The sequence below is a fragment of the Protopterus annectens genome, chromosome 11.part0 (assembly GCF_019279795.1).
Source record: "Protopterus annectens isolate FY-2018-M chromosome 11.part0, PAN1.0, whole genome shotgun sequence".
Classification (NCBI taxonomy): domain Eukaryota; kingdom Metazoa; phylum Chordata; order Ceratodontiformes; family Protopteridae; genus Protopterus; species Protopterus annectens.
Window position 1 is genome coordinate 290355760 of NC_056745.1, and position 25949 is coordinate 290381708.

At 37.1% G+C, this 25949-nt stretch overlaps 1 protein-coding gene across 1 annotated transcript in view; it reads left to right on the forward strand.

The window, feature by feature from the left end:
* The window catches only part of LOC122814935, a 548294-nt gene that overhangs the window by 448948 nt on the left and 73397 nt on the right, over window positions 1-25949 (forward strand). The window contains exon 11 of the mRNA XM_044087196.1: window positions 23331-23444. Coding sequence (XP_043943131.1) covers window positions 23331-23444 — 114 coding nt within the window. The remainder of the gene's footprint in view (window positions 1-23330; window positions 23445-25949) is intronic.

Consider the following 25949-nt stretch of genomic DNA (forward strand, 5'->3'; position numbering starts at 1 on the left):
AATCAGCACCAATATCAGCTTTACAGCATGAGTCATCTAAGGAATACAGCACAAGACTCTTCTCTCAAAAAGACCTGCAGTCTCTCATTACAAATATACAGGAACTTACAATAAAAATCGACAAGATGGACAATAAAATAGATACTTTTAAAGAAAAGTGCTCACAACAACTGGAACAGCTTCAAGAAATGTTTACACAGCAGAAAGGACAGATATCACTTATTGAACAGTCATTAAGTGACATTGACACTAGAGTCCAAATAGAAGAACAACAAACTGAATTCTTACTTCAACAGAATACATATTTACTAGAAAAGCTTGATGATATGGAAAACTGAACAAGAAGAAATAATATTAGAATATATGGTCTACCAGAAAAATCTGAAGGGGACAATATGATAAACTTTCTTACCACCTGGATACCAGATGTAACAAAAATACCTGAAGCTCTTTCATATGGTATAGAACGGCATAGATCACTAGCAGCTTCTGGAAATGCTTCTTCTCCAGGTAAGAACAAGCCGAGATCTATAATTGTGAGACTTTTTCTACACAAGATAAAGATCTTATATTAAGAAATGCTTGGGCAAATTCTCCCATCAAATACAATGATTCATTAATAAGATTTGACAATGATTATTCTACAAAGGTGGTTTCAAAAAGAAAAGAATTTCTACCAATAAAAAAACCTTGAAGAAAAAGCAACTGAAAGTCCATCTTTTATTTCCAGCAAGACTGAAAGTTTTTCTACCAAATGGAATAAAAATCTTTGAAACAGTAGATTCAGCAATAAAATACCTTACCAACAACAACATCCTAACACATGAAGAATCTATGGACTGGACAATAAGTACACGAAGAGAAATGCTGAAGTAAATAATTGGAAAACTGTTGAGCAAAAGAAAAAAAACTAAAGGACAAATAATCTTACATATGTTATATTCTGTAAAAATCTAAATAATAATACTAACAACAAAAGAAAAGTTCTTACTGTCTTCAAGTTACACCAAAACAGGTACTGTTTTCAATTATATTTTAAATGTCAAAATTAGCATAAATGTAAATACATTTATCTCAAATCACATCAATATACTAAGCATAATGTAAACATTACTCTATTTTTCATTATTATCCATCTATTATTTTCATATTCTTAATCAGAGTAATCAATGCATAATAATGTTCCCAAATAGTTTATTTATTTATTTATTTATTTTCTCTCTTTGTGTTTTGTTGTTTTTATTTTTCTCTTCTTTTTATAAAATCTTCATTAACTTATAATACTTTAATCAGTATATGGTTATATTGCTTAATAGGTATAGTAATGGCTGCTATATAACTTATTATTAGTTACATCCCTGATAGTATTACTTTTATAAGTTAAAAGTGTCCCTGTTTGGATAAACGCTAATGCTGGGCAGAAATGTGTTGCTTTTGAAATGAAGTATTTCAGTTAGGATGTATCATAAGACTACTTTAAATAATCTTAAAAGATGTTCTGCCTTTGACCCATATGCACATACTGATATAGTCCAGTGAAAAAAATATGTTTTAAGTGATATTTTGAGGCTATAAGTCATGTGTGTTGTGGCTCCAGACATCCGGAGTTGAAAGATGCTTGTGACTAGCTTAGATATCCTGTTGTCTTTTCTTTTGTAGAGAAATAAGGCATAGCATGTTTAAAATGCAAAGTTTGACAGTTGTGAACACTACTCCGTAAACTAGAGTGCTCACGTGCACACTACATGAGTTTGTCACCAAATAAGAGGAGGGAAAAGAAAAAAGAAAAAACACATACCTTTTCCCGCTTGGTTCTCGAGACAATTTAACAGCCACAAACATCACTAGAAACTTGAGTTACTTATTGCTTGTCGCATTTACTTGTGTACGCCATCCCTGACTCTTTCTAATTGACGTCTAGTCAGAAAATAAGCTAGGTTCACATTTAAAGATACAGAAACCTAAATTCCTTCTAAGGAAACATAAATAATATAAAGGTTCATATAAATATACACAGATATTTATTTTTGAAGCACTTTCAGTTTATGGCTACTGATGTCTTCTAGCACCTTGATAGATAAGGACATATATCTGCTTGTCTTTCTATCAGTTTAGATTTCCAGACATTTTAGCTATCCCTTACTATGTTTTATACAGCAGAGTTTAAAAGCAGAAATTAATCATCAGCAAATAAAATCACTGCTGTTTTACAAATTCTCTAAAGAAACTAGTAAATGTCAAGCAACTGACAGGTTTGTTTTGGGGAGGGTTGCCATTTCCCACGCTGGTGCTCCTGCAGAATACTACTGATGTCCTGCTGCCAAGGTATGCCTCGGGTGGGCAGGTGGGATGCAACAAGAAGGTTGGATGTGCATTTGGCAAATCAAACATTTAGATGGCGTTATGGTATACTAGATGGAGAAAGTGGAAGCAATGATTGTATAGGCAACTATAATGAGTAACATAACAACAGTGGATTTGACCCGTGTGTCAATTATACAATGTTTATATCCCATGTGGCTTTGGGCTTTGTCGAAGCATCTGTGTTCTACACACACATTGTGTTGTATCTGATTTGAGTGGAAGGGGAAGAGGCTTAGCTCACACCCTAATTTGTTACTGGGTTGCCATGCATTATGGGCATGCATTGTGGCAGGTACTCAACGGGCTATCCATCCTTAGATGGCTCATGCTGTTCCCATTTGCTCATCTGAATGGTGACTGCGGCTGTGCTCTTCTTGTTATGTTGCCTGGCTGTGGCTTCACCCTTCCTATAATATTGTCTGGCTTTTACATTATCAAGAATGACACAATACTAGTGTATGCGGGTATATCATGTTACTGTTAGTGTGGACAAGGATGCTTGACAATGCAACTATGATTCTTGGACCTTTCTGCAGACGGGTGTGTTGTCTGGCAGTTGAGAGCCTGGTTGTTCCTGATCAGCGGACCTGTATTTTTGTGTTTCAATGTGACTGCATGAAAGGATGCCAGTATTGGTCTGCAAGTTTGGTGGGCAGTAGATTCGTTGGGGATTGATTTGAGGAGACACTTGTATTATGGCTGGGGCACTTGACATTTGATAAATGTATCCTCTCAATGATGCGTTCTGTCTGGTCATTGGCTGTAAAACAGCTTTTCTGAGAAATATTGTTGTGGTGCCAGTTAATGATTTGGATTAAATGTTTCTATATACAGTCGTGAAGCAATTGCCAGGATAAAATGGTACTCTTGCAGTGCATGGATCATCGTGGCTGTCCTCCGATGTTGGAGGAAAAACAAGCTTCTTGGACACCTTTTTGACGTGGTAAAGGTGTTACCCCATGGTTTGAATACGTTTTGTCTCTTTGCTGCAAAATGGGTTGGGAATTTTGGCCTGTAATATTTTCGTACATGGTGGTTTGAATCTTGGCAGCTTCCATTGTTTTGATGTGTTCTCCAGTATACTTTTGTTCAGTCATAGGATTGAATTACTGGTGTTGAGTAGGTCAGGATTGTATCTCCAGCACTTGTTGTCAGCAGATAGACTCACTGGTTGGGTGTCAGTCTAAGCTGTGGGAGTTGATGTGTGATATACATAGATGTTTGCTTTGAGGGTGTGGTCAAGTGCTGCAGTTTTACCTCTGTACTGTGTCAGTTTTCATTGTGCAGGGTCCCTCTGAGGGTTGATGGAAGTGTTGGCAACAAGACACTCAATCAGGTAACAACATTATGAGTGGTCTCTTGGATAAGGGAGCTGTCTAAATTGTGATCTTGTTGTCTCCAGCCATGGGAATTGTCATTGAAAAGCTGAAAAATGCAATCAGAGGAACATATTTAATGTCTACTAAAGAAATATTAATATACTTATACATTGTATCGCATTTCAGTTTATGTTAAACATGAAATATGATGTGGTTTCAGAACTATTCATGTTTTTATTCCAATATGACTTTGCAAATATTAATTTAAACACTGGTTTCGGACCTGAGTAGTCTAAAACAATTGCACAACAATGGTACTGTATTATACAGTAATGTCAGTAAATAGTTTTCAACAGATGTATGAAATATACAGTTATAGATTTTAACATAATGTTTATTAATAGCCTAAATTATTTTGAAATGATACTACCTTAATCTAAATATTTGTACCTTTTTGAAACCTGCTTAGAAGTAAGTATTATTGAATTACAATAAGATGAGTAAAGAATATATGTATATATTTTAGCTGATTAGATTATCTTAATATATTATTCAATTATCTTTATTTAAAACTAAGAGGATAAGAGAAACTGATCCAAATATTATTTGTGAGGGTAGAAAGTTTGTTTGGTTAGATTCACTAACCAAGCAAAGAGGTATATTACCTCATAGCAATAGGGAATGGTTTTTAAGGTTAAGAATTACAAGTTTGGAAGTTCTTTGTTTTTTTTTATTCTATCACTTTGGTGTCACTCAGAAACATGCAAAAATCATACAAGAAAAACTTTTTGAATTCTGTATCCAAGATGGAACTAGGAATAAACAATATTTACATAAACTTACACATAAAACAAACTCAAAACTAGGAAATGAAATGTTTATCCATAAATGTTAATGGTCTAAATAATAGTAATAAAAGGAGAAGCCTATTCAAGTACATAAACTTACATAAACCACAAATAGTCTTTTTACAAGAGACACACTTATTAGATAGAGATATAAACAACTTAAATATTAATAATTACACAGTACTAACAAACTCTCAATACAAAACAAAAAAAAGAGGAGTAGCTATACTACTTCGCAACTCAACTATAACACCTAAAATAATTACTACTCATCAAGATACATCAGGTATGTTTTGTCTAGTTTCAATAGAGTTAAATAAGAGAATCTATACGTTAGTAAATCTATATTGGATCCCAGGACTAGGATTAAAAACAGTTAAACAGCATTTTGAAGAGATAATTCATTTAACTAAGGGTAGCCTGATATTGGCAGGAGACTTCAACTGTATAATGAATGAAAAAGATACAGATTCTAAATCCAAAAGAAGAAAACAACCCATCTCTAAAGCACTATCAAAATTTATAGATACATTGTATTTAAAAGATATAAATGAATTTGCAGAACCAGACTCACTAATCTTCACATTTTATTCTCATAGATATAAAACTAACTCTAGAATTGATAGAATATATGTTGCCAATGACCTAATAACAAAAATTGACAAAGTCAAAATCATAAATTGTCCTTTATCTGATCATAATGCCATAGTCTTTGAGATAGAGCTTACACCATTTTATTCAAATCCCATTACTAGGATACCTTCCTATATCACAAAATTGAGAGATTTCAAAGAATTTTATGAAGAAACAATCAAAAACTTTCTAGAAATAAATTACACAGAAGATATTTCAGAAATATATGTCTGGGATTCATTAAAAGCAGTTACATATGGGAAGATATTATCCTGGTACATAAATAAAAGGAAGTTATGGAATAAAGATATGCTAGACTTACAAAACAAAGCAGATAAATTGAAACTGGAAATACAAAAGGGTAATGCTACTCAAGTTCAAGAACTTACACAAATCAATAAGAAGTATACAGAATTGCTACACCATAAGATTATGATTAACTTAGAAAAGATAAAATAAACTCATACTCTACTAATTCAGCACACCTGAGATACTTAACTAATAGAACAAAAAATAATTAAATCTAAGCAAATAAAAGAAATATTTATTCCGAATACTAACAAAAGAGTTACGGAACTAAATGATATTTTAGAAGCATTCAGACTCCAATTTAACATTGATAATTCCATAAATACTCAAGATACACCTACTAAAGATATAAAAAAATACTTAGAAAACAATATTCATATTAAATTAACACAAGAACAAATAGACATTATAAACAAACCAATCAATATGACAGAATTAAAATCACAAATTAAAAAGCTCAAGACAAATAAAGCACCTGGCCCAGACAATATGCTACCAGAAATGTATAAATTAATACCCAATCAAGCCATATCTTTATTATTAAAAGTATATGATATAGCCAATAAAGATTTGAATATACCACCCTCTTGGAAATATTCATTGATATCCCCAATTATCAAACCAGATAAAGATGAGAAACAGTGTTCCTCATATAGGCCAATATCATTACTCAATATAGACTACAAGATGTTTATGGCTATATACGCAGATAGGATCAAACACTTTCTTCCTTTCTTAATTCACAAAGATCAAACAGGTTTTATTAAAGGAAGAAATACTTCAGATAATATTAAAAGAATACTAACATTAATAGATTATAGCAAACATAAAGTCCTAAATTTAAATGTAATCTCATTAGATATTAATAAAGCTTTTGATTCTGTTAATTGGAACTTTCTTTCACTAGTTTTAAAAGAATATAACTTTCCTTCTAATTTTAATAATCTTATCCAAATACTATATGAAAAATCTACTGCATATGTTAAACTGGGATCATATAGATCAGGCCCTATAACAATAAAAAGGGAACTAAACAAGGTTGCCCTTTATCACCATTGTTATTTGCATTACTCATAGAACCCTTTGCAAATCAAATCAGATCAAACAATAACATAAAGGGCATTTGTATTAATAAAATGTTAAACCTTAAAATCCAACTCTTTGCTGATGACATACTATTAACTCTCTCAGATGCAAATGAGTCTTTGAATGCTCTATTTAACTCCATGAATAAATTTCAAAATATTTCAGGCTTAAAATTTAATGAAAACAAAACTAAAATTATGCCCTGTAATTGTAAAAAAAAAATAATATAAACAAAAGATTTTCCAAATATATAGTAACAGAAAGTAAATTATTATATCTGGGAATAAATCTACTCAATGAATTAACAGATTCTCTAATATTTAACTATAATAAAATACTAGACAAAATAGAACAAACAATTGGTTACTGGAATAAATATATCTTTTCAACAGCAGACAGATTATATCTTATTAAAATAATCATATTTCCCAAAATATTATACTTAATACAAAATTTTTCATTGCCACCTCCCAAATATATTATTCAAAGATACAATAAACTAATTTTAAATTTTCTATGGTTTCCAAATAAACCCCGTATAGCCTTAAATAAACATTTGCCAGATTGGGAAGATGGTGGAATTAATTTACCGGATATTGATTTATATATTACCTCATCTGTTATTAAAACATAACACTATGGTTAAATAATTCATACACACCTATATGGAAGCAAGCCCATGAGCAGATTTACATAGAAATCAATTATAATCACATACAAGACAACTTAACAGTAATACCATCACCCCTTATATGGATGTTAAAAGATTATTTTTAGGAAAAGGAATAATATTAATAAATTGCCATCAAACTATGTAAGTTCTACACTTTCAGTGTTCAGAACATATATAAACAAAATACCAAATATTAATTCTTGGATTTTTCTTATTTTCCCTATAGCTTTTACACCAAATATTCTAGATACATTCCAAATATCTAAAATAAATATACTTAAAGAAGAAACATTACTCTTTTGGCATCAGCTTATAGAGAAAGGGAAAATTCTAACAAAGGAACAGATAATTTATAATTATAATATAAATAAAGACAATTGGCTGTTTTTACAAAATCTAAAGCATTTTCTTATAAATAAAATAGAACAAATGCAACCTTCAGTTAGACATGAAGCTCCAAAACTCATTGAATACCTTATTCTTATCACAAAACAGCCTTATCAGGGTACAGGTTATTTGTCTAATATCTATAAAATTGTTAAAAAACAAAAACTATCATGAAAAATCATACTGGGATTATTATACTTTAATAAACAACCATCCTCCAGTTGAAGAAGAAAAAGTAATATTCTAAAATCTTCCAAATTTTCTACATTATCAAAATACTGGCAATTATTCACTTGGAGATATCTACACAGAAGTTTCTATACACCACATAGGTTAGCCAAAATGTATTCTATTGAAGATCAATGTTGGAGATGCCATATCAAGATAAAAGCAGATTGGCAGCATGTTTTTTATGAATGTATATGTCTCAATATGTACTGGAAATCCATTTATTATTTTTTCAGACTGTTTATAATGATAATTTTCAATTAACAAAGTCTTTAATTTTATTCAACTCTCCTATTCCAAACTGTGTACCAAAAAAGACACTAAAATCCTATGGTCACTATTGGCAATTTCACGTAAAATCATAACTATACACTGGAAAAATGAGGCTTCGCCTACGTTCAAGGAATTTGAGACTTTAACAACAACAGTTGCTCACATGGAAATATTAACAGTGAAGAACAGAACTAAAAGATCTACTTCTTACTATTACTCTTGGATGAAAGTACTGGAAATACTTGAAAATATCGAAGAAGATATATCATCTTATGTTTCTAACTCTATATAATATAGAATTTCAATGTTATTTGCATAGACACCAATGTAAATAGTTATATAATGGTTTGAAGTTAGTAATGTTTTAGAATTGTAAATATGTTATTTATCTTTATTTCATGTAATGTTTAAGACATCTTATTTGAAATAATAAAAAAAATATTTAGTGAAAAATACACACATTTCACAAATCAGTTTTCAGAACAAAATGCCTGCAGGTGAAAAAGGTATAATTTAATGCAAAGGAGAACTGATTGCATATTGATGTGAAAATGCTCTAGGAATAAGCAGAAAGGCATGCAAGTATTTTACAAAACAAATGCCAGCTTCTGAATCTTCAACCACAGTTGTACATTCTGTCGGCATTGCCATTGTGCTTAATAACCACTTAATGAGCACACATGCACTACTTACTGGATGCACCTTTATAAGAGGTATCTCAGCCTGAAATCTTTAAACCTTTAAAAGCCATCAAGGCTCAGTGTTACCCTCAGGCTGAATGCTGAGTTCTTCAACATCTGCACCTTGTGCCAGAAGCCCTTGAAACCACAGTCTGTAGTCTAATTAGTTGCTCCTTAGCTGAATTGGACGTGCCACCTCAGTGGAAATATGCAGTTGTGGTCACTCTCTATAAAACTGCTACACATAATTTTAGTCATCAAATATCAGCTCATCTGAAAATGTAAATCACCTAAAAAAGTTGTGGGAAGGGTGATCTGCTCATAGTTATTTGATTACTTTAATCTTTGCAGACAATTTTGAGCATATAGCATGGATTCTGTAGGCATCATTGTACTGGAATTACTTCAGTTAAAATTCTGAGCCTCATTTTTAGGAATGTAGATAATGGACATCCCAGCTTTTCTAATCTTTATAGATAGCTTTATGTCTGAGGCACAATCTGCTCCTAAAAGCATTGCTAAAACTAAGTATGCAAAAAATGAAATAGTCTATGGATTTCCTTTTTCACAAAGAAGACTTTTAGTTAAGCAATACAACATGTATAAGATATAAACATTTCTTTACTTGACATAAGTTGAGGGTTTTTGTGGTCATACCACCTTACCATCTTTAACAAAGCAACACCCAAGCTGTATTATCCTTTTCACTTGATTATACCTATCCATACATTCTCATTCTAAGAATATCTTGCCAGCAGCACAAATATTAAAGCCATCCAACAATTTATCTCTTCACAATATTGGAATCATTGTTTGTTTTTCTTTTTTAGATTTGTGAGGATGAGGTATATCTGAGTCAAAACAGGCCATCACTGCAAATGCTGAAAGCTGAACAAATGTAGAATAAATGTCATAAGGTCAGAGTTATGGAATAGAAATCTGCAGCAAAACCACAATGGTGAAAGTTTCCAAGTTATTCTGCCAATTTAATAAAATTACTTATTTTTAAGATGCAAAGCAAAATTCATTGCCAGTCCTAAGCTGAGAACTTATATCAAGTGATGACTGGAAGCATTGTACCATCAGAACAGTCATGGTTCCCTTCCAAACTCCACTTATTACTCTGAGAAGAAAAAAATGCAGCAAATGGTAACAAGGCAGGATTATCCCCAGATGTAGAAAGTATATGGAAGAAGTGACTTTGAGAAGGACGCTTGAAGCTGCCCAATATAATTTGCAATCCAATCAAATATTTAGTAACCCAGTGCACACTCAGGATTGTTGCAGACAACTAGGGTGCTACTTGGTAGGAATCATCACTAACAGAACTATTGCTCAGTTAACTGTATCTCCTTCATATGGCCCAAGGAAGCCAAACAGTATCTAGACAGATCTTTACAAACAATCGTTCTGTTTTTCAACTTATAGTATGAAAAAATCAGCAAAATATTTTCAGATACTGTCATTGTGTGTTATGCAAGGGACAGCTGTCACGTTTGCTGCCTATTTTCAAAAATGTTTTAGCTGAAGACAGTTGTCAAGTTGTAACTTCAACTTCCGTGCACATGCCCAGAAAACATAACCACCTAGATTCCTTTTTGGGAGTAGGGTGTGTTTTGACAGAGCAGCATTACAACAGATTCCATCATAAATTGGTCCACCACAAATTTTGAACCACTGATTGGGAGCACAATGCTACCACATCCATTACATCTGTAATTTATTTTTGGGGGGATAAGATGCTACAGTTGTGGGGGATACTAATTATAAGTATAGTTCTCTGAAGGAGTGACTTGCAGCATTATCAGTGCCCTTCCATAATCCCCCATTTCTTTTGACTCCCATTATAATTTGTAAATAGTATTTATAAGTGCACACAATATTCACTTTTTAAAGCATTCTGTCACTATTTAATTATGAATTGTGACACTTTGTAATTTAAGTACACAATGCACTTTCCATCCATCCTATTAGTATTATAAGGTAAGTTCTTAAATAAGCTTTGTAATTTTTTTATGGATGCATCCACATAATTTTACTGTATGCCTCAGTGACATCACTGGAGAGATGGTGTGAGGATGTGTCCATAGACTTTAATGATGGGGCTCCACTCGTGTTATGAGGCATTCATTAAAGTTTATGGATGCACCCACTCACTATCCCCCTGCGTTGACATTACTGAGGTGAAGTATAGTGAAGTTTTCAGGGATGTTACATAGAGAAAATATGTATTTTACAAAGAATATAATTTCAGACATCACACCATAAAACAGGCACAAATAAGAGGAAAGTGAAGGACGGTGCTGGATGTACCACATGCCATACTGCATAAGTTAAGCCCAAAACTGCAACATAACACGTTAATGTTTGTCATATGTTATTTCAGTTCTGAGTAGAACTGATGCAACATGGCTTTTTAAGGAGTATGCATCAGACCAACAAAAGACCTGATTATGTCATCATAATATAGCATGAGAGTGGGAATTGGTTGACTGCTGTTAGGCTCATGACTGATGAAAGCAGGACAATGGACTGAGGGAGGAATTAAGTAATGTAGAAAGCCACACAATTTCTGCCCTCATACAATCAGAAAGTGACAGTAGAACATATGGGCATGTACTCTTAATAGCTCACTGAAGCTAATACAGAATTCTGCTTTATGACTGCATGAGTTTTTTTTATTTATTTATTTAACATTTCTTTACTGGGAAAGCTTCACTGACATCACTGGAGGGATAGTGTGAGGATGTGTCCATAGACACCGGGAAAGTCTGACTGAGACAGAGCCCATTTTCAGTGGAAGCCGGGAAGAAGTGCTCCAGATGCTTGTCTTTGGATTGTGGGAGGAAACCCACATGAACACAGGGAGGACATGCAGACTCTGCACAGAAGGCAACCCATCTGAGAATTGAGCCAGAGAACCTATTGCTGTGAGGTGACAACTCTAACCGTTGCACCACTGCACCTCTATGTACTCCTACTTCTGTCTAGTATCAAGATGAACATAATTAAAATTAAATATATAACAAGAATGAAATAAAGTTATTCCACAAGATGTCCTAATGTAACTGGACTGAAAAGAACCTGACTGGGAAGTAATCGGACAGATCCAGTATGGTCTACAGATGTACCACAGTGACAGCTAGGATCTATGTCAGTCCATCATAACTTGGTTCCTAAAAGCTAAATTGATCGAAAGCAAAGGTAATGGCTCATTTTTTGAGATTTGTTTTTGTTGGGGCAAGTCCTCTCAACACCATGTGTGGACTTGGAACCTTCACTACCAAACTTAATTTATTTAGGGAAGGAACCATCTATTTTGTTCAATGGTTGCCCAGTCTGGCTAAATGTTCTTAGTCATGCTCATGGGTATTATTTACTTGGAAGGATATCTATCTTGTATTATGTAATAAGAGATGAAAAAAGATGCCAGTGTCTAGCCTAAGATAATTTTTTTAATTAGGTGTCCATTTTCTTAATTTGAATTTAATGAAATATGATGGCATGGTTGTAATATGGGACAAAGAACACTGCCACAAGTATTAGAGATTTCATACTTAGTTCATATTGGTTATGATGAGAAGTCTAAATAAGTGTATAGTCTGCATACTTCCAACTTCTATAAGGGGAAGCTGTTTTCACAGTTTTATTTAGCAACATTTGTTACATAGGTTTTTAGTTAATAGAGTGCATTCACAAGCACTCCTTATCACCAAGAATTTCATCCTAAAAGGATGCATCCTACTGTAACTTACTCCAGTATAGTACAACTTTAGTAAAACAGATTTTCCACAACATTATGAATTCATTCAAAGAAGGTGATAACTAACAAATTAACTCAGTAAAAGGACAGCATGCTTTGTGTCTTGTTTAAGATTTGTCCTGTAGATCAGTGTTTCTCAACCGCTAGTCCAGCGGAAATTTTCTGCTAGTCCATGAAAGACTAGGGCCCACTGGCTGGGAGAGGGGCACTGGCCGGGAGACTTATTTTTTTAATTTAAAAAGAAAAGGTTTCTTTTTTTTTAAAGTTCATTCATCTTTAAGAAGATCCCCATTTGCGTCTGGTCACACAGATGTGACAGGTCTGAGAGACCTGTTTTTGTCTTCTGCATCTGTGAGGCCTGCTGTTTACCTCTTCATCTTTCATATATGCAAAATATGAATTCTAGAAGACATTTGAAATGTGGACCATGAACGGACAAGTGAGAGGTAGTTCATAGTAGGTAGGTAGAGTCATAGTTTCATAGGTGTTCACTAGGCTAACAACCACAGGGGCATTTGTAAGCCTAATCTTGCATCCCAGATCTCTGACAAGTTCTGGTTCCCTTGATAAGTGTAAGCAGGGGCTTAGGCGATAAAACATTTACAAGCTGGGACCTGGGAGATAAACCATTTACAGGCTGCCTGTGTCCTTTAGAGACATAGGTGCCAAACCAGGGATGAATTTCCTCTTCCCTATCCAATTGTCCAAGCTACACTTAAATTGTATTAGGGAGGAACTTTCCTCCACATGAATAGGGAGCCTGTTGCAGAGAAGGGGTAGTTTCTGGGATACATACCTGTTTGTCCAAAAGGCACTGTATATATATCACAAGTAAGGTTTAAGCCTTTAGAATGGGTAATTCTGGTGCTGTTTGTTTTGTGGATATGGAAGTCCATTAGGGTGTGGTCTGTCAATGCATTATATGCCAGGCATATATCTCCCCTCAACAGCCTGTAGGAGACAGGATATAGGAATAGGGCCTTGAGGCAGTCAGCATAAGACATATTACTTACGCCTTGTATTCTTTTAGTGAGGAACGTCTGTGAACATTCCAATTGTTGGATATGCCTGGTTAGGTACATACCAAAGGGGGCATTGTACTCAATGATAGGTCTGATGAATGCCAAATATAGTGGAACAATGTCTTCCTTGGACCTAGATGCCATACCTTTTTTATAAGTTGCACAACAGAGAATGATTTCCTCACAAATGTAGACACATGATGGTCAAAGGCTAGATTACTGTCTATGTGTGTCTCCAAATCCCTGACTACTAGGTCAACTCTTAGGGGTGTGTTGTCAGTATGGTAGTTGCCAGGGGCATTTGACTTCCCAAAGGATACTATTTTGCATTTCTTTGCATTTAGTTTTAGTCCATGGCTCTGACACTAGTTATTTGTCTGAGTCAGCCTTCCTGGAGAACATTTGTATCAATGGGGGATTCTATGACTGCTCCTAATTTGCAGTCATCTGCAGATTTAGTCAGCCAGAGGCCACTGGCATTGGCTTTGACTTCAGAGAAGTAGATGCCAAAAAGGAGTAGTCCCAGGACCAATCCCTGAGGGACTCCACATGTGGCTGGCCTCTTTGAAGAAGTGGACTCCGCATTTCTAACTTTCTGGATCCTGTCTGTGAGTCAGCTGGTTATCAACTGGGTGACATAATTGTTTATGCCTAACCACCTGAGTTTGCTAACAATGCTTGAGTGGGATATTGTGTCAAATGTCTTGACCGGGTCAAGGTAGGCAGTGTGAACCATTTTGCCCTCATCCATTGTTTTGGTGATTTTCTCAAAGAAGTCCACCAGGTTAAGTAAGCACAGCCTGCTTTTAATGTAACCAAAGTGGGTTGGGTCCAGTGTTTGGAGGTTCCTATATCATGGTTGACCATTTCTATGATAATTCTTTCCATGGCTTTGCATATGAGACTAGTGAGACTTATGAGTCTGTAGTTTCCAGGGTGTGTAGACCATCCACCTTTGTGCAGAGGGATGACTATTGCTGTTCTCCATTTGTGAGGCACAAAGCCTGTTTGGAGGCTACAGTGAAATAGCAATTCCAGAGGACCTGATAGGTCATGTTTCTTTGGCTATTTTCTGGGCCCATTGATGCAGTGTTCTTGGGTTTAGACAGAGCATTAAGGACCTGTGAAGAAGAATACTGTAAATACTGCGTACCCCAAGCTGAACCTGGTCCTGAGACCATAGCCTTCGGTTGAAGATTGGACCCTGTGCCTGCAGCCTGTCCTCTAACAGCGAATGTTTGTGCACTAGTTTTAACTTTGCTTAACACTTGTATCTCGGTCTCTTAATCTGGTCTCCCCATCGTACATCACCCATCCTCTCTCCCAAGCACCCCAGTCTACATTGCTGAATCTCATTCCAAGACTTCCCACTCTCTCTGACTGCCTCAGTCCACACGCTCCAATACTATCCCTTACAATTCTACCCCCACTACTAGCTGTTCTATCCATCCACTCCCCTACTCTAAGCTGCAGTCTCCTCCATACAGGACATTCCTGCCTTTAATTAGCCTTTCTCCCAGCATCTAAACCTAATCATTCATCCCATGCCTCCTTCCTGCTAACATCCATAAAATAAGTGTCTCTTACCCACTTACACCTGTAACACTAAGTAATATTACTTCCCATTTCTCTCTCTTCTGCCACTCCGCACTATTATCTCATCTCCAACCTACCTTACAGATTGTTTTTTTTGTTCCATACTTTGCAAGTTGATCGGGCCATCCCGCTCCAGTTCCCCTCACTTTGCTCAGGCTCACTGTGCTCCTCTACCCCACCCCATATTACATTTATAATTGACCATACCCCACCCATATTCAAGTAACCAATCAACACAAGCCCCACTCTAAACCCATCCCATACTCAAGTAACCAATCAACACAAGCCTCACTCTGTAAACCCATCCCACCTACCTCACACAATCACCTCTATCAACTGTAGCACAATCAGTCTTTACTAATCATTCCCACTTTCTACAAGTGAAAGCCCTTTCCTCTCTCCACAGCCTGTTCTGGTACCTCTGCACTCATCAAACATTTACCAATGCCACTAATAAACTTCACTACACTACTACTACTTCTTTCACTATCTCTCATTCTACTTCTATACCTTACACCATTCCATCCCACTCATACACAAACAATAACTACCTCTTGTACATCTATCCAACTTCCCAAACATAACTCTTACTCCACTAACACATTATTATTCTTCAGAGACATAATCCTAGCACATGCACAGCAAACTCTACAAACTACACTCCCCATAACTCAAATTAACTCTAAGCATAAACTGCTACAAAAATACCATTCAAACAGTACCTCTACACTTCCTCAATGTGGAGACATCCACCCCAACCCAGGATCCACTCGATCGGCCTTCTGCCTTCCCAAACCTCATAAATCCCTAAAACTCACTACCATAAATACACAAAGTATCAGAAACAAAATTTCAGAATTCCATGCCTGGATAGCCCATTCCAGACCCAACATAATTGCCGTAACCGAGACATGGCTAAAGTCGTATATAACAGACATTGAGTTCCTCCCTCCAGGTTTCCCTGTTTAAGGTCAGACAGACCCTACAAGAAAGGGGGAGGAGTTGCTCTTCTCTACCCTAACTCTTTCACCATCATACCTTACCCATTGTCCATTCCCCAATTCTCTGCAGCTGAACTTATCATAGCACAGCTAAAAATTAATGATTTCAAAAGTCTGCACTTGATAGCCATTTACATCCCACCTGGCAACAATGTTCTTATACTAGAAAAAATATTAGCCTGGACCTCAAACAATATCCACAATGAAATTATAATTCTATGGGATGTCAACATAAACTGGCTAGATCATACAACTCCTTCTCCAAATGTTGCCATCAACATCTATAACGTCAATCAGCTCATTACTAGTATAACCAGGCCTAGCAACAGTAATAACAATGGCACCTTACTTGACTGGATTTTAGTATCTGACCCCAACAAAATTACATCAGCAGGAACTCTACCCTGCAATATCAGTGACCATCTGCCTGCCTATATAACCTCCTCAACCTTACACGATCACCAGTACAGACCCTCCAGAATGCTAGCTAATTTCAACCCTACAAGCTTCATTGATACTTTAAGTAAAATTAATTGGAGCATTCTAAAATATTTGCCTCTAGATGAAGCATTTGAATTTTTCAACTCAACATTCTTCAGTATACTCAATAGAATGCCCCCCCCCCCACCAGAATAAGAGAATAAAAACAAATCATGCAATCTGGCTTTTTAGAGAAACAAAAAAAACATGAATACCAGAGACTGAGCATGGAAAAAATGGCATAATAGTAAAAACTTCATAGATCTCCAGCTATTCAAACAACTCCACAATCAAGTAAAGCATCTAGTTATTAAAGGCAAAAAAACAATACTACCTCCATCTCCAAAATTACCACAACTATAACCCAAAACATTTCTGGAATTCAGTCTCTACTCTGTTAAACCCTGCCACCAAAAGCAACCCTTGCAAAACCCCTGCTGAATTAGCTACCTTCTTCAACTCCTACTTTATAGACACTATATCCAAACTCGCTTCCACCTTTCCTCAAACTCCTCACAAAAACAACCCCATAACAACACACCATTCCCCAGAAAACTCTTCTCCCCAGAATTTCTCCTTCTCTCATATTCCCACTTCCACTATTACTAAACTCCTGCTAAAACTCAAACCTGGTAGCACTGCCCCAGACAGCTTACCCCCAGAAAACCTACAAATGTCAGCCAAATCCATCAGCTACCCCATAAGTATTCTAATAAATAGATGTATCTAAGAAGCTTATATACCATCCATTTGGAAGAAAGCTTACATCATGCCCTTACACAATGGCGGTAATAATTCAGAAATTTCAAATTTCCACAAGATAGCCATTCTATCTCCTATTGCTAAAATAATGGAAAAATGTATTCAAATTCAACTTATGGATTATCTATCCCAAAACCAACTACTTTCCACCACTCAGCATGGCTTCCATCCTGGCCACAGTTCTACAACTGCTCTCCTATCCTTCCTAGACACTGTTAACCACAACCACAATGATGGTAAACTTGTCTCTGCACTCTTTCTTGATCTCTCTATGGCTTTCAACGGCTTTCAACACTATCTCCCATCCTCTCCTTCTTTCCAAGCTCTCTCACCTAGGCTTTTCCACTCCCATCCTTAACTTGTTTACCAGTTACCTCACAAACAGACAACAATCCACCAAATTGTTACACTCCTTCTCTTCTTTTCTCATTACTACCACCGGAGTTCCCCAAGGGTCCATTTTAGGACTCCTTCTGCTCAGTATTTTCATTAATGACTTTCACTCATGGATCTGTAGTTCAATATGAAGATGATTCTACTATTATCTGCTCTGGTAACTCTGAAACTGAACTTCTGACCATCACCCAAAATGCTTTCTCCATTACCGAAACCTGGATGACAAATAATCACGTCACCCTCAACACAGGTAAAACCAAACTCTTGCTCTTTACGCCCAAAAAAACTACCACTATTAATAAATCAGTCATTTTCTCCTCCAGTAAGACTGTCTTAGAGGTAGTTTCACATACCAAGTTACTTGGTGTAACCTTAGATGACAACTTAACCTTCGACCAACACATCCACAACAACATCAAAAAATGCACCAAAAATGTGGTACCCTCTACCGACATAAACACTTTTTAAACTACTCTCCTAGAAAAACACTCACCCAAACTTTTCTCCTACCTTCTTCCCTCTATGGTGCCCCCATTCTAACAAACATCCAGTCCTCATTAAATACTAAAATGGATAGCTGCTATAACAATATCGCTAAGTTTGTGACTAGGCCAAAACATTCTTCCCATCACTGTCACTCATTACAATCCCTGAACTGGCTAGAACTCCCACAACACCTCACATACATACAACTATCTACAGCACACAAACGTATCTATAAGCCCTCCAAGTGCCCAGCCCTTGCTTCACTTCTGACTCTTTATCAACCAAATCGACCTCTAAGATCTGAAAATCAATCACTTATCCAAGTTAAGAGACCAAAATTTCCTGTAGGCCAACACCTCTACTGTTTCACTGTAGCTATGGAATGCCCTTCCACCTTCTCTCTGGACCATAAATAATGCCCCCTCATTCAAAAAATCACTTCACCAACATCTCTCCTCTCAATGGCTATGCCCATGCACTATCCCCAATTCCTCAGTAACCTGATTCCTGACTTGACTCATCTCTCAGATACCCACACTCTTCTTCGCTCTCCCTAATTAAGTATGCACCCTAATTACAATATAGTGTGCCTCATCCTGCCTCAGATGGTAAAAAAAATTGTGTATGTGTAGATTATTATAATCTGTCTGATATACTGAATATATTCTCATTGTTACTTCTGACTCTTATGTTGTTACTCTTGTATATTGTTATATGCTGTTATCAACTTTTTAAACAAATTCTTTATTATGTACATTATTTTTGGAGCTTTTCTCCCCGGGCCTCCACTGAAAATGGGCTCAGACAAGCCCAGTGGACTTTCCTGGTTAACAAAAGCAAATAAATAAATAAACCTGTTCCCTAGTGATATCAGGTGGAGTTACATTTAATGGTATTTCTTGAGGGAAGGTTGAGAGTAAAGAGGGGTAAAGTTGGAACTGAATTTGTCATCCAGCAGGTTTGCTATATCTTCTGGCTCAGTATAGGTGTCTCCATTAACAATGAGCTCTGCACACAACTATGTATTGCCTTTGAGGTTACAGACATAGTTAAAGTATGCCTTGTGGATGTCATTGGCCTAAAAGGCCAAATTTACCACATATTTGTCTTTGATAGACTTTATTTGTCCTCTGAGTTGTTTGTTTAGTTTGATGAGAGTGCTTTTATCCTGCTGGGTGCTACACCTCCTAATTTTAGCCATGATTTTCTTCCTTTTGCTATACAACCTGTTAATGTTGTGATTCTACTAGGGAGGTTTGTTTTTTGAGTTAATTCTGTGCTTTTCTTGGTGAGTACAGCTACCTCTATACAGTTACTAACATGCTTGTATTGGGTTTCTGTGAACAGTTCTGCATAGGCAGCAGTGTTCACGGAGGACTTGAAATTTTGCCAGGATATCTCTTAATAGTAAGAAATTAGCCTTAGAGTAGTTCATGAATATTCCAGGGTTAGCTGGGGTTTCAGGTTTTATTTTTACTTCAAATTTGTCCATTTTGTGTTCTGAACTTATCAGAGAAGATATTACACTAGGGGGTGTGCAGCGCTCTCCAGTATTAGTGAGGACCATATCCAGTATGTTTGCACCCCTGGTTGGTGTATTGGCAATATGGTCCAGGGAGCTTGTGTTTATAGAATTCAGGAATCAAGTGGAATTATCAGTGTTGATTAATCATTTGTTATATGTGAGCATAAGACAGTTTGTTTACTGTCTTAGGAGACCTAGTGCTAAAAGGCTAGCAATAGAAGTGAAACTGGCATGCTGTCCTTCCACCTTGTCTAGTGCTTAGGTGTTTAGATGAATAAAGTAAGTGCAGTAGAGGTTGTATGTAATTATAGCAGAATGCATAAAATAAATAAAAGGCTGCCCAGTGACTGGCAGTCTTGTAGCAGCTGTTGAGAGCTTTAAAAGAAAGATGGAAAAAAATGGGTTAATAATTTTTGTCATTGAGCTGTGTACTAGCAGGTAGGAAGATATGAAAAACAGGGTATTTCACGCTTTATAGTCAAAGGGAGGGGGATTCCCAGTTTGTTCATCTAGTGATCCATAATACAAGCAGATGAATTGAGACCAGAATGACTTTCTAAAGACAGAGTAAGCATCTCAAGATTCATCAAGGCTATAAGGGCAACACAGATTGGCTTCATGGACACTCAGTATTCTGGATCTGTGGAATACAGTGGGAGGGCAAATGTATTTAAATAGCTTATATGTAGACCATCTAAATGGCAAAATGCAGTACAGCTAGTTACTGGAATTGCTGACTATACACCTGAGTTTATCCAGAACAAATATAAACTGTTTAAATGAACTTAAAACCTGGTAATGAAGACATGAAGGTAGAAAGAGGATGGGTTAGTGGAAGTATGAATGTAGAGAAGGGGGGGTTGGTGGGAATTGGAGGTATGGAAGAGGTTAACCCAACCTAAGAGGGGCCCACCCACAGAATCGAGTAATGATGTAAAAACAAACTATTAGAAGTAGAAAGGCTCCTAAGAATGAGCTTGCCATTGAAGTTATGGATGGTGGAACCTTTACTATCTGCAAAGGGGGAGTGTTTGGGTCTCTGTTTAGAACTCCCATTATAAATCCACCTCAGTCTGTGGCAGTTGCAGGAAAGGTTGAATTGCGATTAATGATATACATGGCACTGGCTTATGATCACTGTTTGACTGAAGGCACAGAAGCAATTTAACTTTTTTGCATAAAAATCAAGGCCACTGTGGAAGATCCTCATGTATTGTTATTAGACATTTAAGCCATAATATGAGCACATCATTAATTTTTATCCTTTTCTGTTTGATCAAGGCAGCAGCTTATTCATGCCATCACTGGAATGATGGTGTGATGTCTCCACTCTGAGTCATTAATCAAGGAACTGGAATCCTCACCAGTGACACTGGAGAGGGATGCTTGCTTGGAATAATACAAATGGATACACTCAGTATTTCCAGATACATACCTCTCGTCATCAAGCACAATTTCCCTTAAGAGCACGCAGTGAACACACACAGCCTGGGATCTGGGTTTCTCTCTCTGTCTCTCCCCAAGTCCCCAGTAAGGCTCGCCACTGGCACACCTGCAAAATTAAGTCCTCAGCTGAGTGTCCAAGCCAAGTCCTCCACCACTCTCTTTGTGAAACCAATGCTTCATGTCCCTGCCCCAAGCAGCTGACACACAAATTCTTTGAGATTTAATTTTCACACACAAACACCTGGGAAAGCCTGGCACAGATTGCCCGCTCTACAAACTTTGCCCAGACTATAAGGTAGATTCACTGCCACCGGTCAGTTACTATAAGGCTCTTAAAAGGATATCCAAATATACTAAGTTAAATTAATATTAATACAAATGGTAATGTTGACCAAACAGCAAGGCTTTCAGGAGTGGCCAGAGTTATCACCAAATAAATATATGCAAATACTCTCAAAACTTAAATATTTTCTAAAAAGACCAGCCAGAATGAGACGTTTAAATATATTTAATAATAAATAATAAAGAACAAGAAAATACTAAACATCTATTTACAGTAGACACCAGAGTTTCAGTCACAGGAAATATTAAAAATAACACAGCTGAAAAAATTTACATGGTTACAGAAACATAATATTTAACTAATCTCACTATATTTTCCTGACTAATATAAAGAATACTATTCCCTGGTCACATACTCGAGCAAGGCAAGAGGAAGTAGGTGAGGGATGCTTCTTTGTCAGGTTTTAAGAACAGACTGCCCAGTCTGACTGAGAGACTTCTCAATATAATATCTAAATATTATTTCTGGGATAGCTTACAGAATGACATCATATCTGGTCATCTGACAATTTCAAAACTCTACCCTTCCAGACTAGCACTTAGCTCCCTGCTAGAGACAATAAAGAAGGCTTCCTAATACTTAGTTTCCCAGACATTTTGTCTCTGGCTTCAGCCACAACTGTAAGATACAATCTTTATGGCATAATTTAATTTCAGCTATTTTTCAAAGTTAGCTGGGAATGAGATTAACCTCTTCTCCTCCAGTATCCTCTGTTAAAGCACACACATTTAATTCAGTTACAATACAGTCAGGACCCACTGTTGTTACCTTTTTAACACAAGCAACTTTACAAATAAATTTTCAACACAGGCATCTGTACAAGTCAGTTTGATATACAAATGACATAATTCTTTACAAAATACCAGCTAGCTGTGCTGGCATATGTTACACATCCACTGCCCTACTTCTCCTGCCATAGCTGGCAGTACCTCCTATCATCATAGATAGCTTTTGGGAATAGGAGGCTGTCAGATTCCTGCTGGCTTTCTCTATGGATTCTACTGTTCTAAAGTATCACAGTAAAAACTGTCCTGTTACCTGAAGTAGAACTCCCTATGTTTGGATAGAATTTTACTCTTAATTTAAAAATTGCACCAGGACCCCACGGTTTGTCAAATGCCTTGTTTCATTTTTGCAACTATTTTGACAACTGCAAATGTTTCTTGTACAGCTACCACTTTTCTACTTTCTCCTTTCGTAGTTATCTGTGAAATGTTAAACAACAGTATGATTAAGCATAGCAACTGTGTTGCAAGAAAGTCAAAATTGATGGGTTTAGCCCTGTACTAACAAGTTACTGTTTTCCCTTTGTAACTGAAAGATTAAGCTGTTGAGAAAAAATGAGCTTCCAGAATACCTTTGCTTGAAATGCATGGCTAGGCTTGTAAGGGTCCTAGTGGTCATTAGCTTAGTAACAACCTGTGAATCTATGAAAATTCCTTAGACACTTGGCTTCATTTTTGAATGGAACAGAACTAGCTCAGATTCACAGTTAGTTAGTTAATACATTAGTTATTCTATAAGTTCCCATCTAAGGCATATTTGTCTAATGCACTTTGTGCGTGTTATCTAATACTGTTAAGGCATCTATAGCAATGTTGCATCATTGCCATTTCCAAGGCCTTTTATATGGCACTGTTGCATCATTGCCATTTTCAAGGCCTTTTACTTTCCTTGACTTAAAATTCCATATTTCTTTTCACTTTTCAGATTTAACCTGAGACGCAAAGATGGAAAAGTAGATTACGCCAAGTTTGTGGAGAAGATTAAAAGCAGATCAAGTCTAAGCCTCTTGCAAAACACCATGAATTCACAAAATCTCAGGTAGTTTTCTTTAAAGCTGCACACTGTCAGTCTACAAGCTAGTCCAGTTCCTATCATGGCTGTTATTTTGCATGGCTTTCCTTTTTTTACTGTTTTGAGGCTAATAATTACAACCAAAGAGGTTTTACATATTAAACAAAAATGTTAATACTTACAACACCACTGTATAGCCTGTTTTACATTTACACCTAGAATGATGCCACAATACAGAAAAAAGATGATCAGCTTTAATAATTGGCTTAACCTCTGGTGTCATTCAAAGGGGATCCAATGTCTGTCTGCCTGGGATGACATGCTGGACAAGCCACGCTGCTTCGCAAGGGACGGCTTGCACCTGTCACCCTTAGGCTTCCGGATGTTGGCAAAGGCTCTTGCCACCCCCATAGTGCCTTTTTTAGGCAAGGCTCAAATTCTAAACCTACCACCCTACAACACAAAAAAGAAAAAAAATTAAGGGTAATGCTGCTCAATGCCAGAAGTCTCAACCTCAAGATGCACGCACTCGAGGCCCTTCTCAGTAAGGAGAACATCGATGATTGTGCTGTGACGGAAACCTGGTTCAAGGCTCCTGAGAGCACCCCGGCACTATCAGGTTTCACCTCATATCATGCGTTCCGGCCCCAAAATCCGGACCACACCAAGAAAGGGGGGGGGGTATCCATATTCATCAAGGATATCCACACCTCCAGGTTGGTGGCAACGCACGAAGCATCGGAGACCATCCAGGTGCAATTAACCATAGGCAAGACTGCTCTGCAATTTGTAGCATGTTACAGACCACCCTCTCAAACTCAGGAACCTCACACAGCCTTCCTGAAGACACTGGAGGGGCTAAATATATCTCCAAACACCATCATATTGGGTGATTTCAACTACCCGAATATTGACTGCGATCATTACTCAAGCCCCAATACTCTAGCCCAAAGGTTCCTAGAGTTCATAAACTCTAATGCCATGGAACAACTAGTCACCGTTCCCACAAGAGGAGAAAACATACTGGATCTCATCATCACAAACATGCGGACACAATGTTCAACACCAGAAGTATACCCCTCATTGGTGAGATCAGATCATAAACTAATCTCACTGGAAGTCCACATCCCGCCTCCACCTCAGATAAAAATGACCACAGTAAAGAACTTCTCAAAAGCTGACTTCACACTTCTTAAGTCCAGCGTAGCATCCTTCAAGGCCCCCGAGCCAGTGGAATCCACTACCCAAGCCGCTGAATCACTTACAAATGCCTTCTACCAGCACCTCCAGGACTGCATGGATCAGGCAATCCCAAACAAAACAAAGACTCTCTCCACCAAAGACAAACGCCCAGTCTGGTGGACACCAGCCATAAACAAGCTCTACAATAAAAGGAGAAAGCTATTACAAGATAGAGCAAAATTCCTAAAAGAGAAAACACCCTTGATCATCATAAGTAAAAAACTACGATCACTCATAAAATCATCCAAGGCAAATTTTGAGAGAAAAATCACCAAAGACTCAAAAGACAATCATAAGGCCTTTTTTAGCTATGTTAGGAACCTGGGAGGCAATTCCCAGATATGCTCAGAATTAGTTCATAATAATGTAAAAATCACTGTACCAACAGACATTGCCAACATACTGGCTGACAGGTTCAGTGCAAACTTCTCCCCCCCAAAAGGAGAGATATCTATCCCGGCAGATTGCAGCCTCCCAAACATCTCAATTACCCAGGTGAAAACTGCTCTCTCCAAGGCAAAAAACACAGCATCTATGGGACCTGACGGTGTCCCTGGCTGTGTGCTCTACGAACTCAATGAGGAATTAAACCCGCAGTTAAGGCAGCTGTTTAATCTTAGCCTCACCTCAGGATACGTACCCAAGGAGTGGCGTATGGCAACTGTTGTCCCACTTCACAAAGGCGGTGCCTCCACTGACCCTGGAAACTACTGCCCCATTAGCTTAACAAGCCTGGTTTGCAAAGCTATGGAAAGGATCATAATGGACCTCATAAATAAAGACATAGGGGACTTACAGACATTGGATCCAACCCAGTTTGGCTTTGTCAAGGGCAGATCATGCCTCTTGAACTTGGTTGACTTCTTCGAAACGGTCTCCAAGGCCATTGATGAGGGCAAGGCAGTCCATACAGCTTACCTTGACCTCGCAAAAGCTTTCGACACAATACCCCACTCGGGTATCATTGAAAAACTCACCACCTTAAATGTAAACCCATACGTCACTAGATGGGTTTCAAACTGGCTAAGTGACAGAACCCACAGGGTCAGAGTTGCAGGCGCTATGTCAGATTCCATGCCGGTCACAAGTGGGGTCCCACAGGGCTCGGTCCTGGGTCCCCTCTTGTTCGGCATCTATTTTTCAGAAGTACAAGCAAACACAAGAGGATTATGGCTGACAAAGTTTGCAGATGACTGCAAACTGGGCGCCATAGTTGAAAACACTTCAGACACAGATATCCTTCAGAAGGGTCTTATAGAAATGGAAAACTGGTGCCAGAGCCATGGCCTA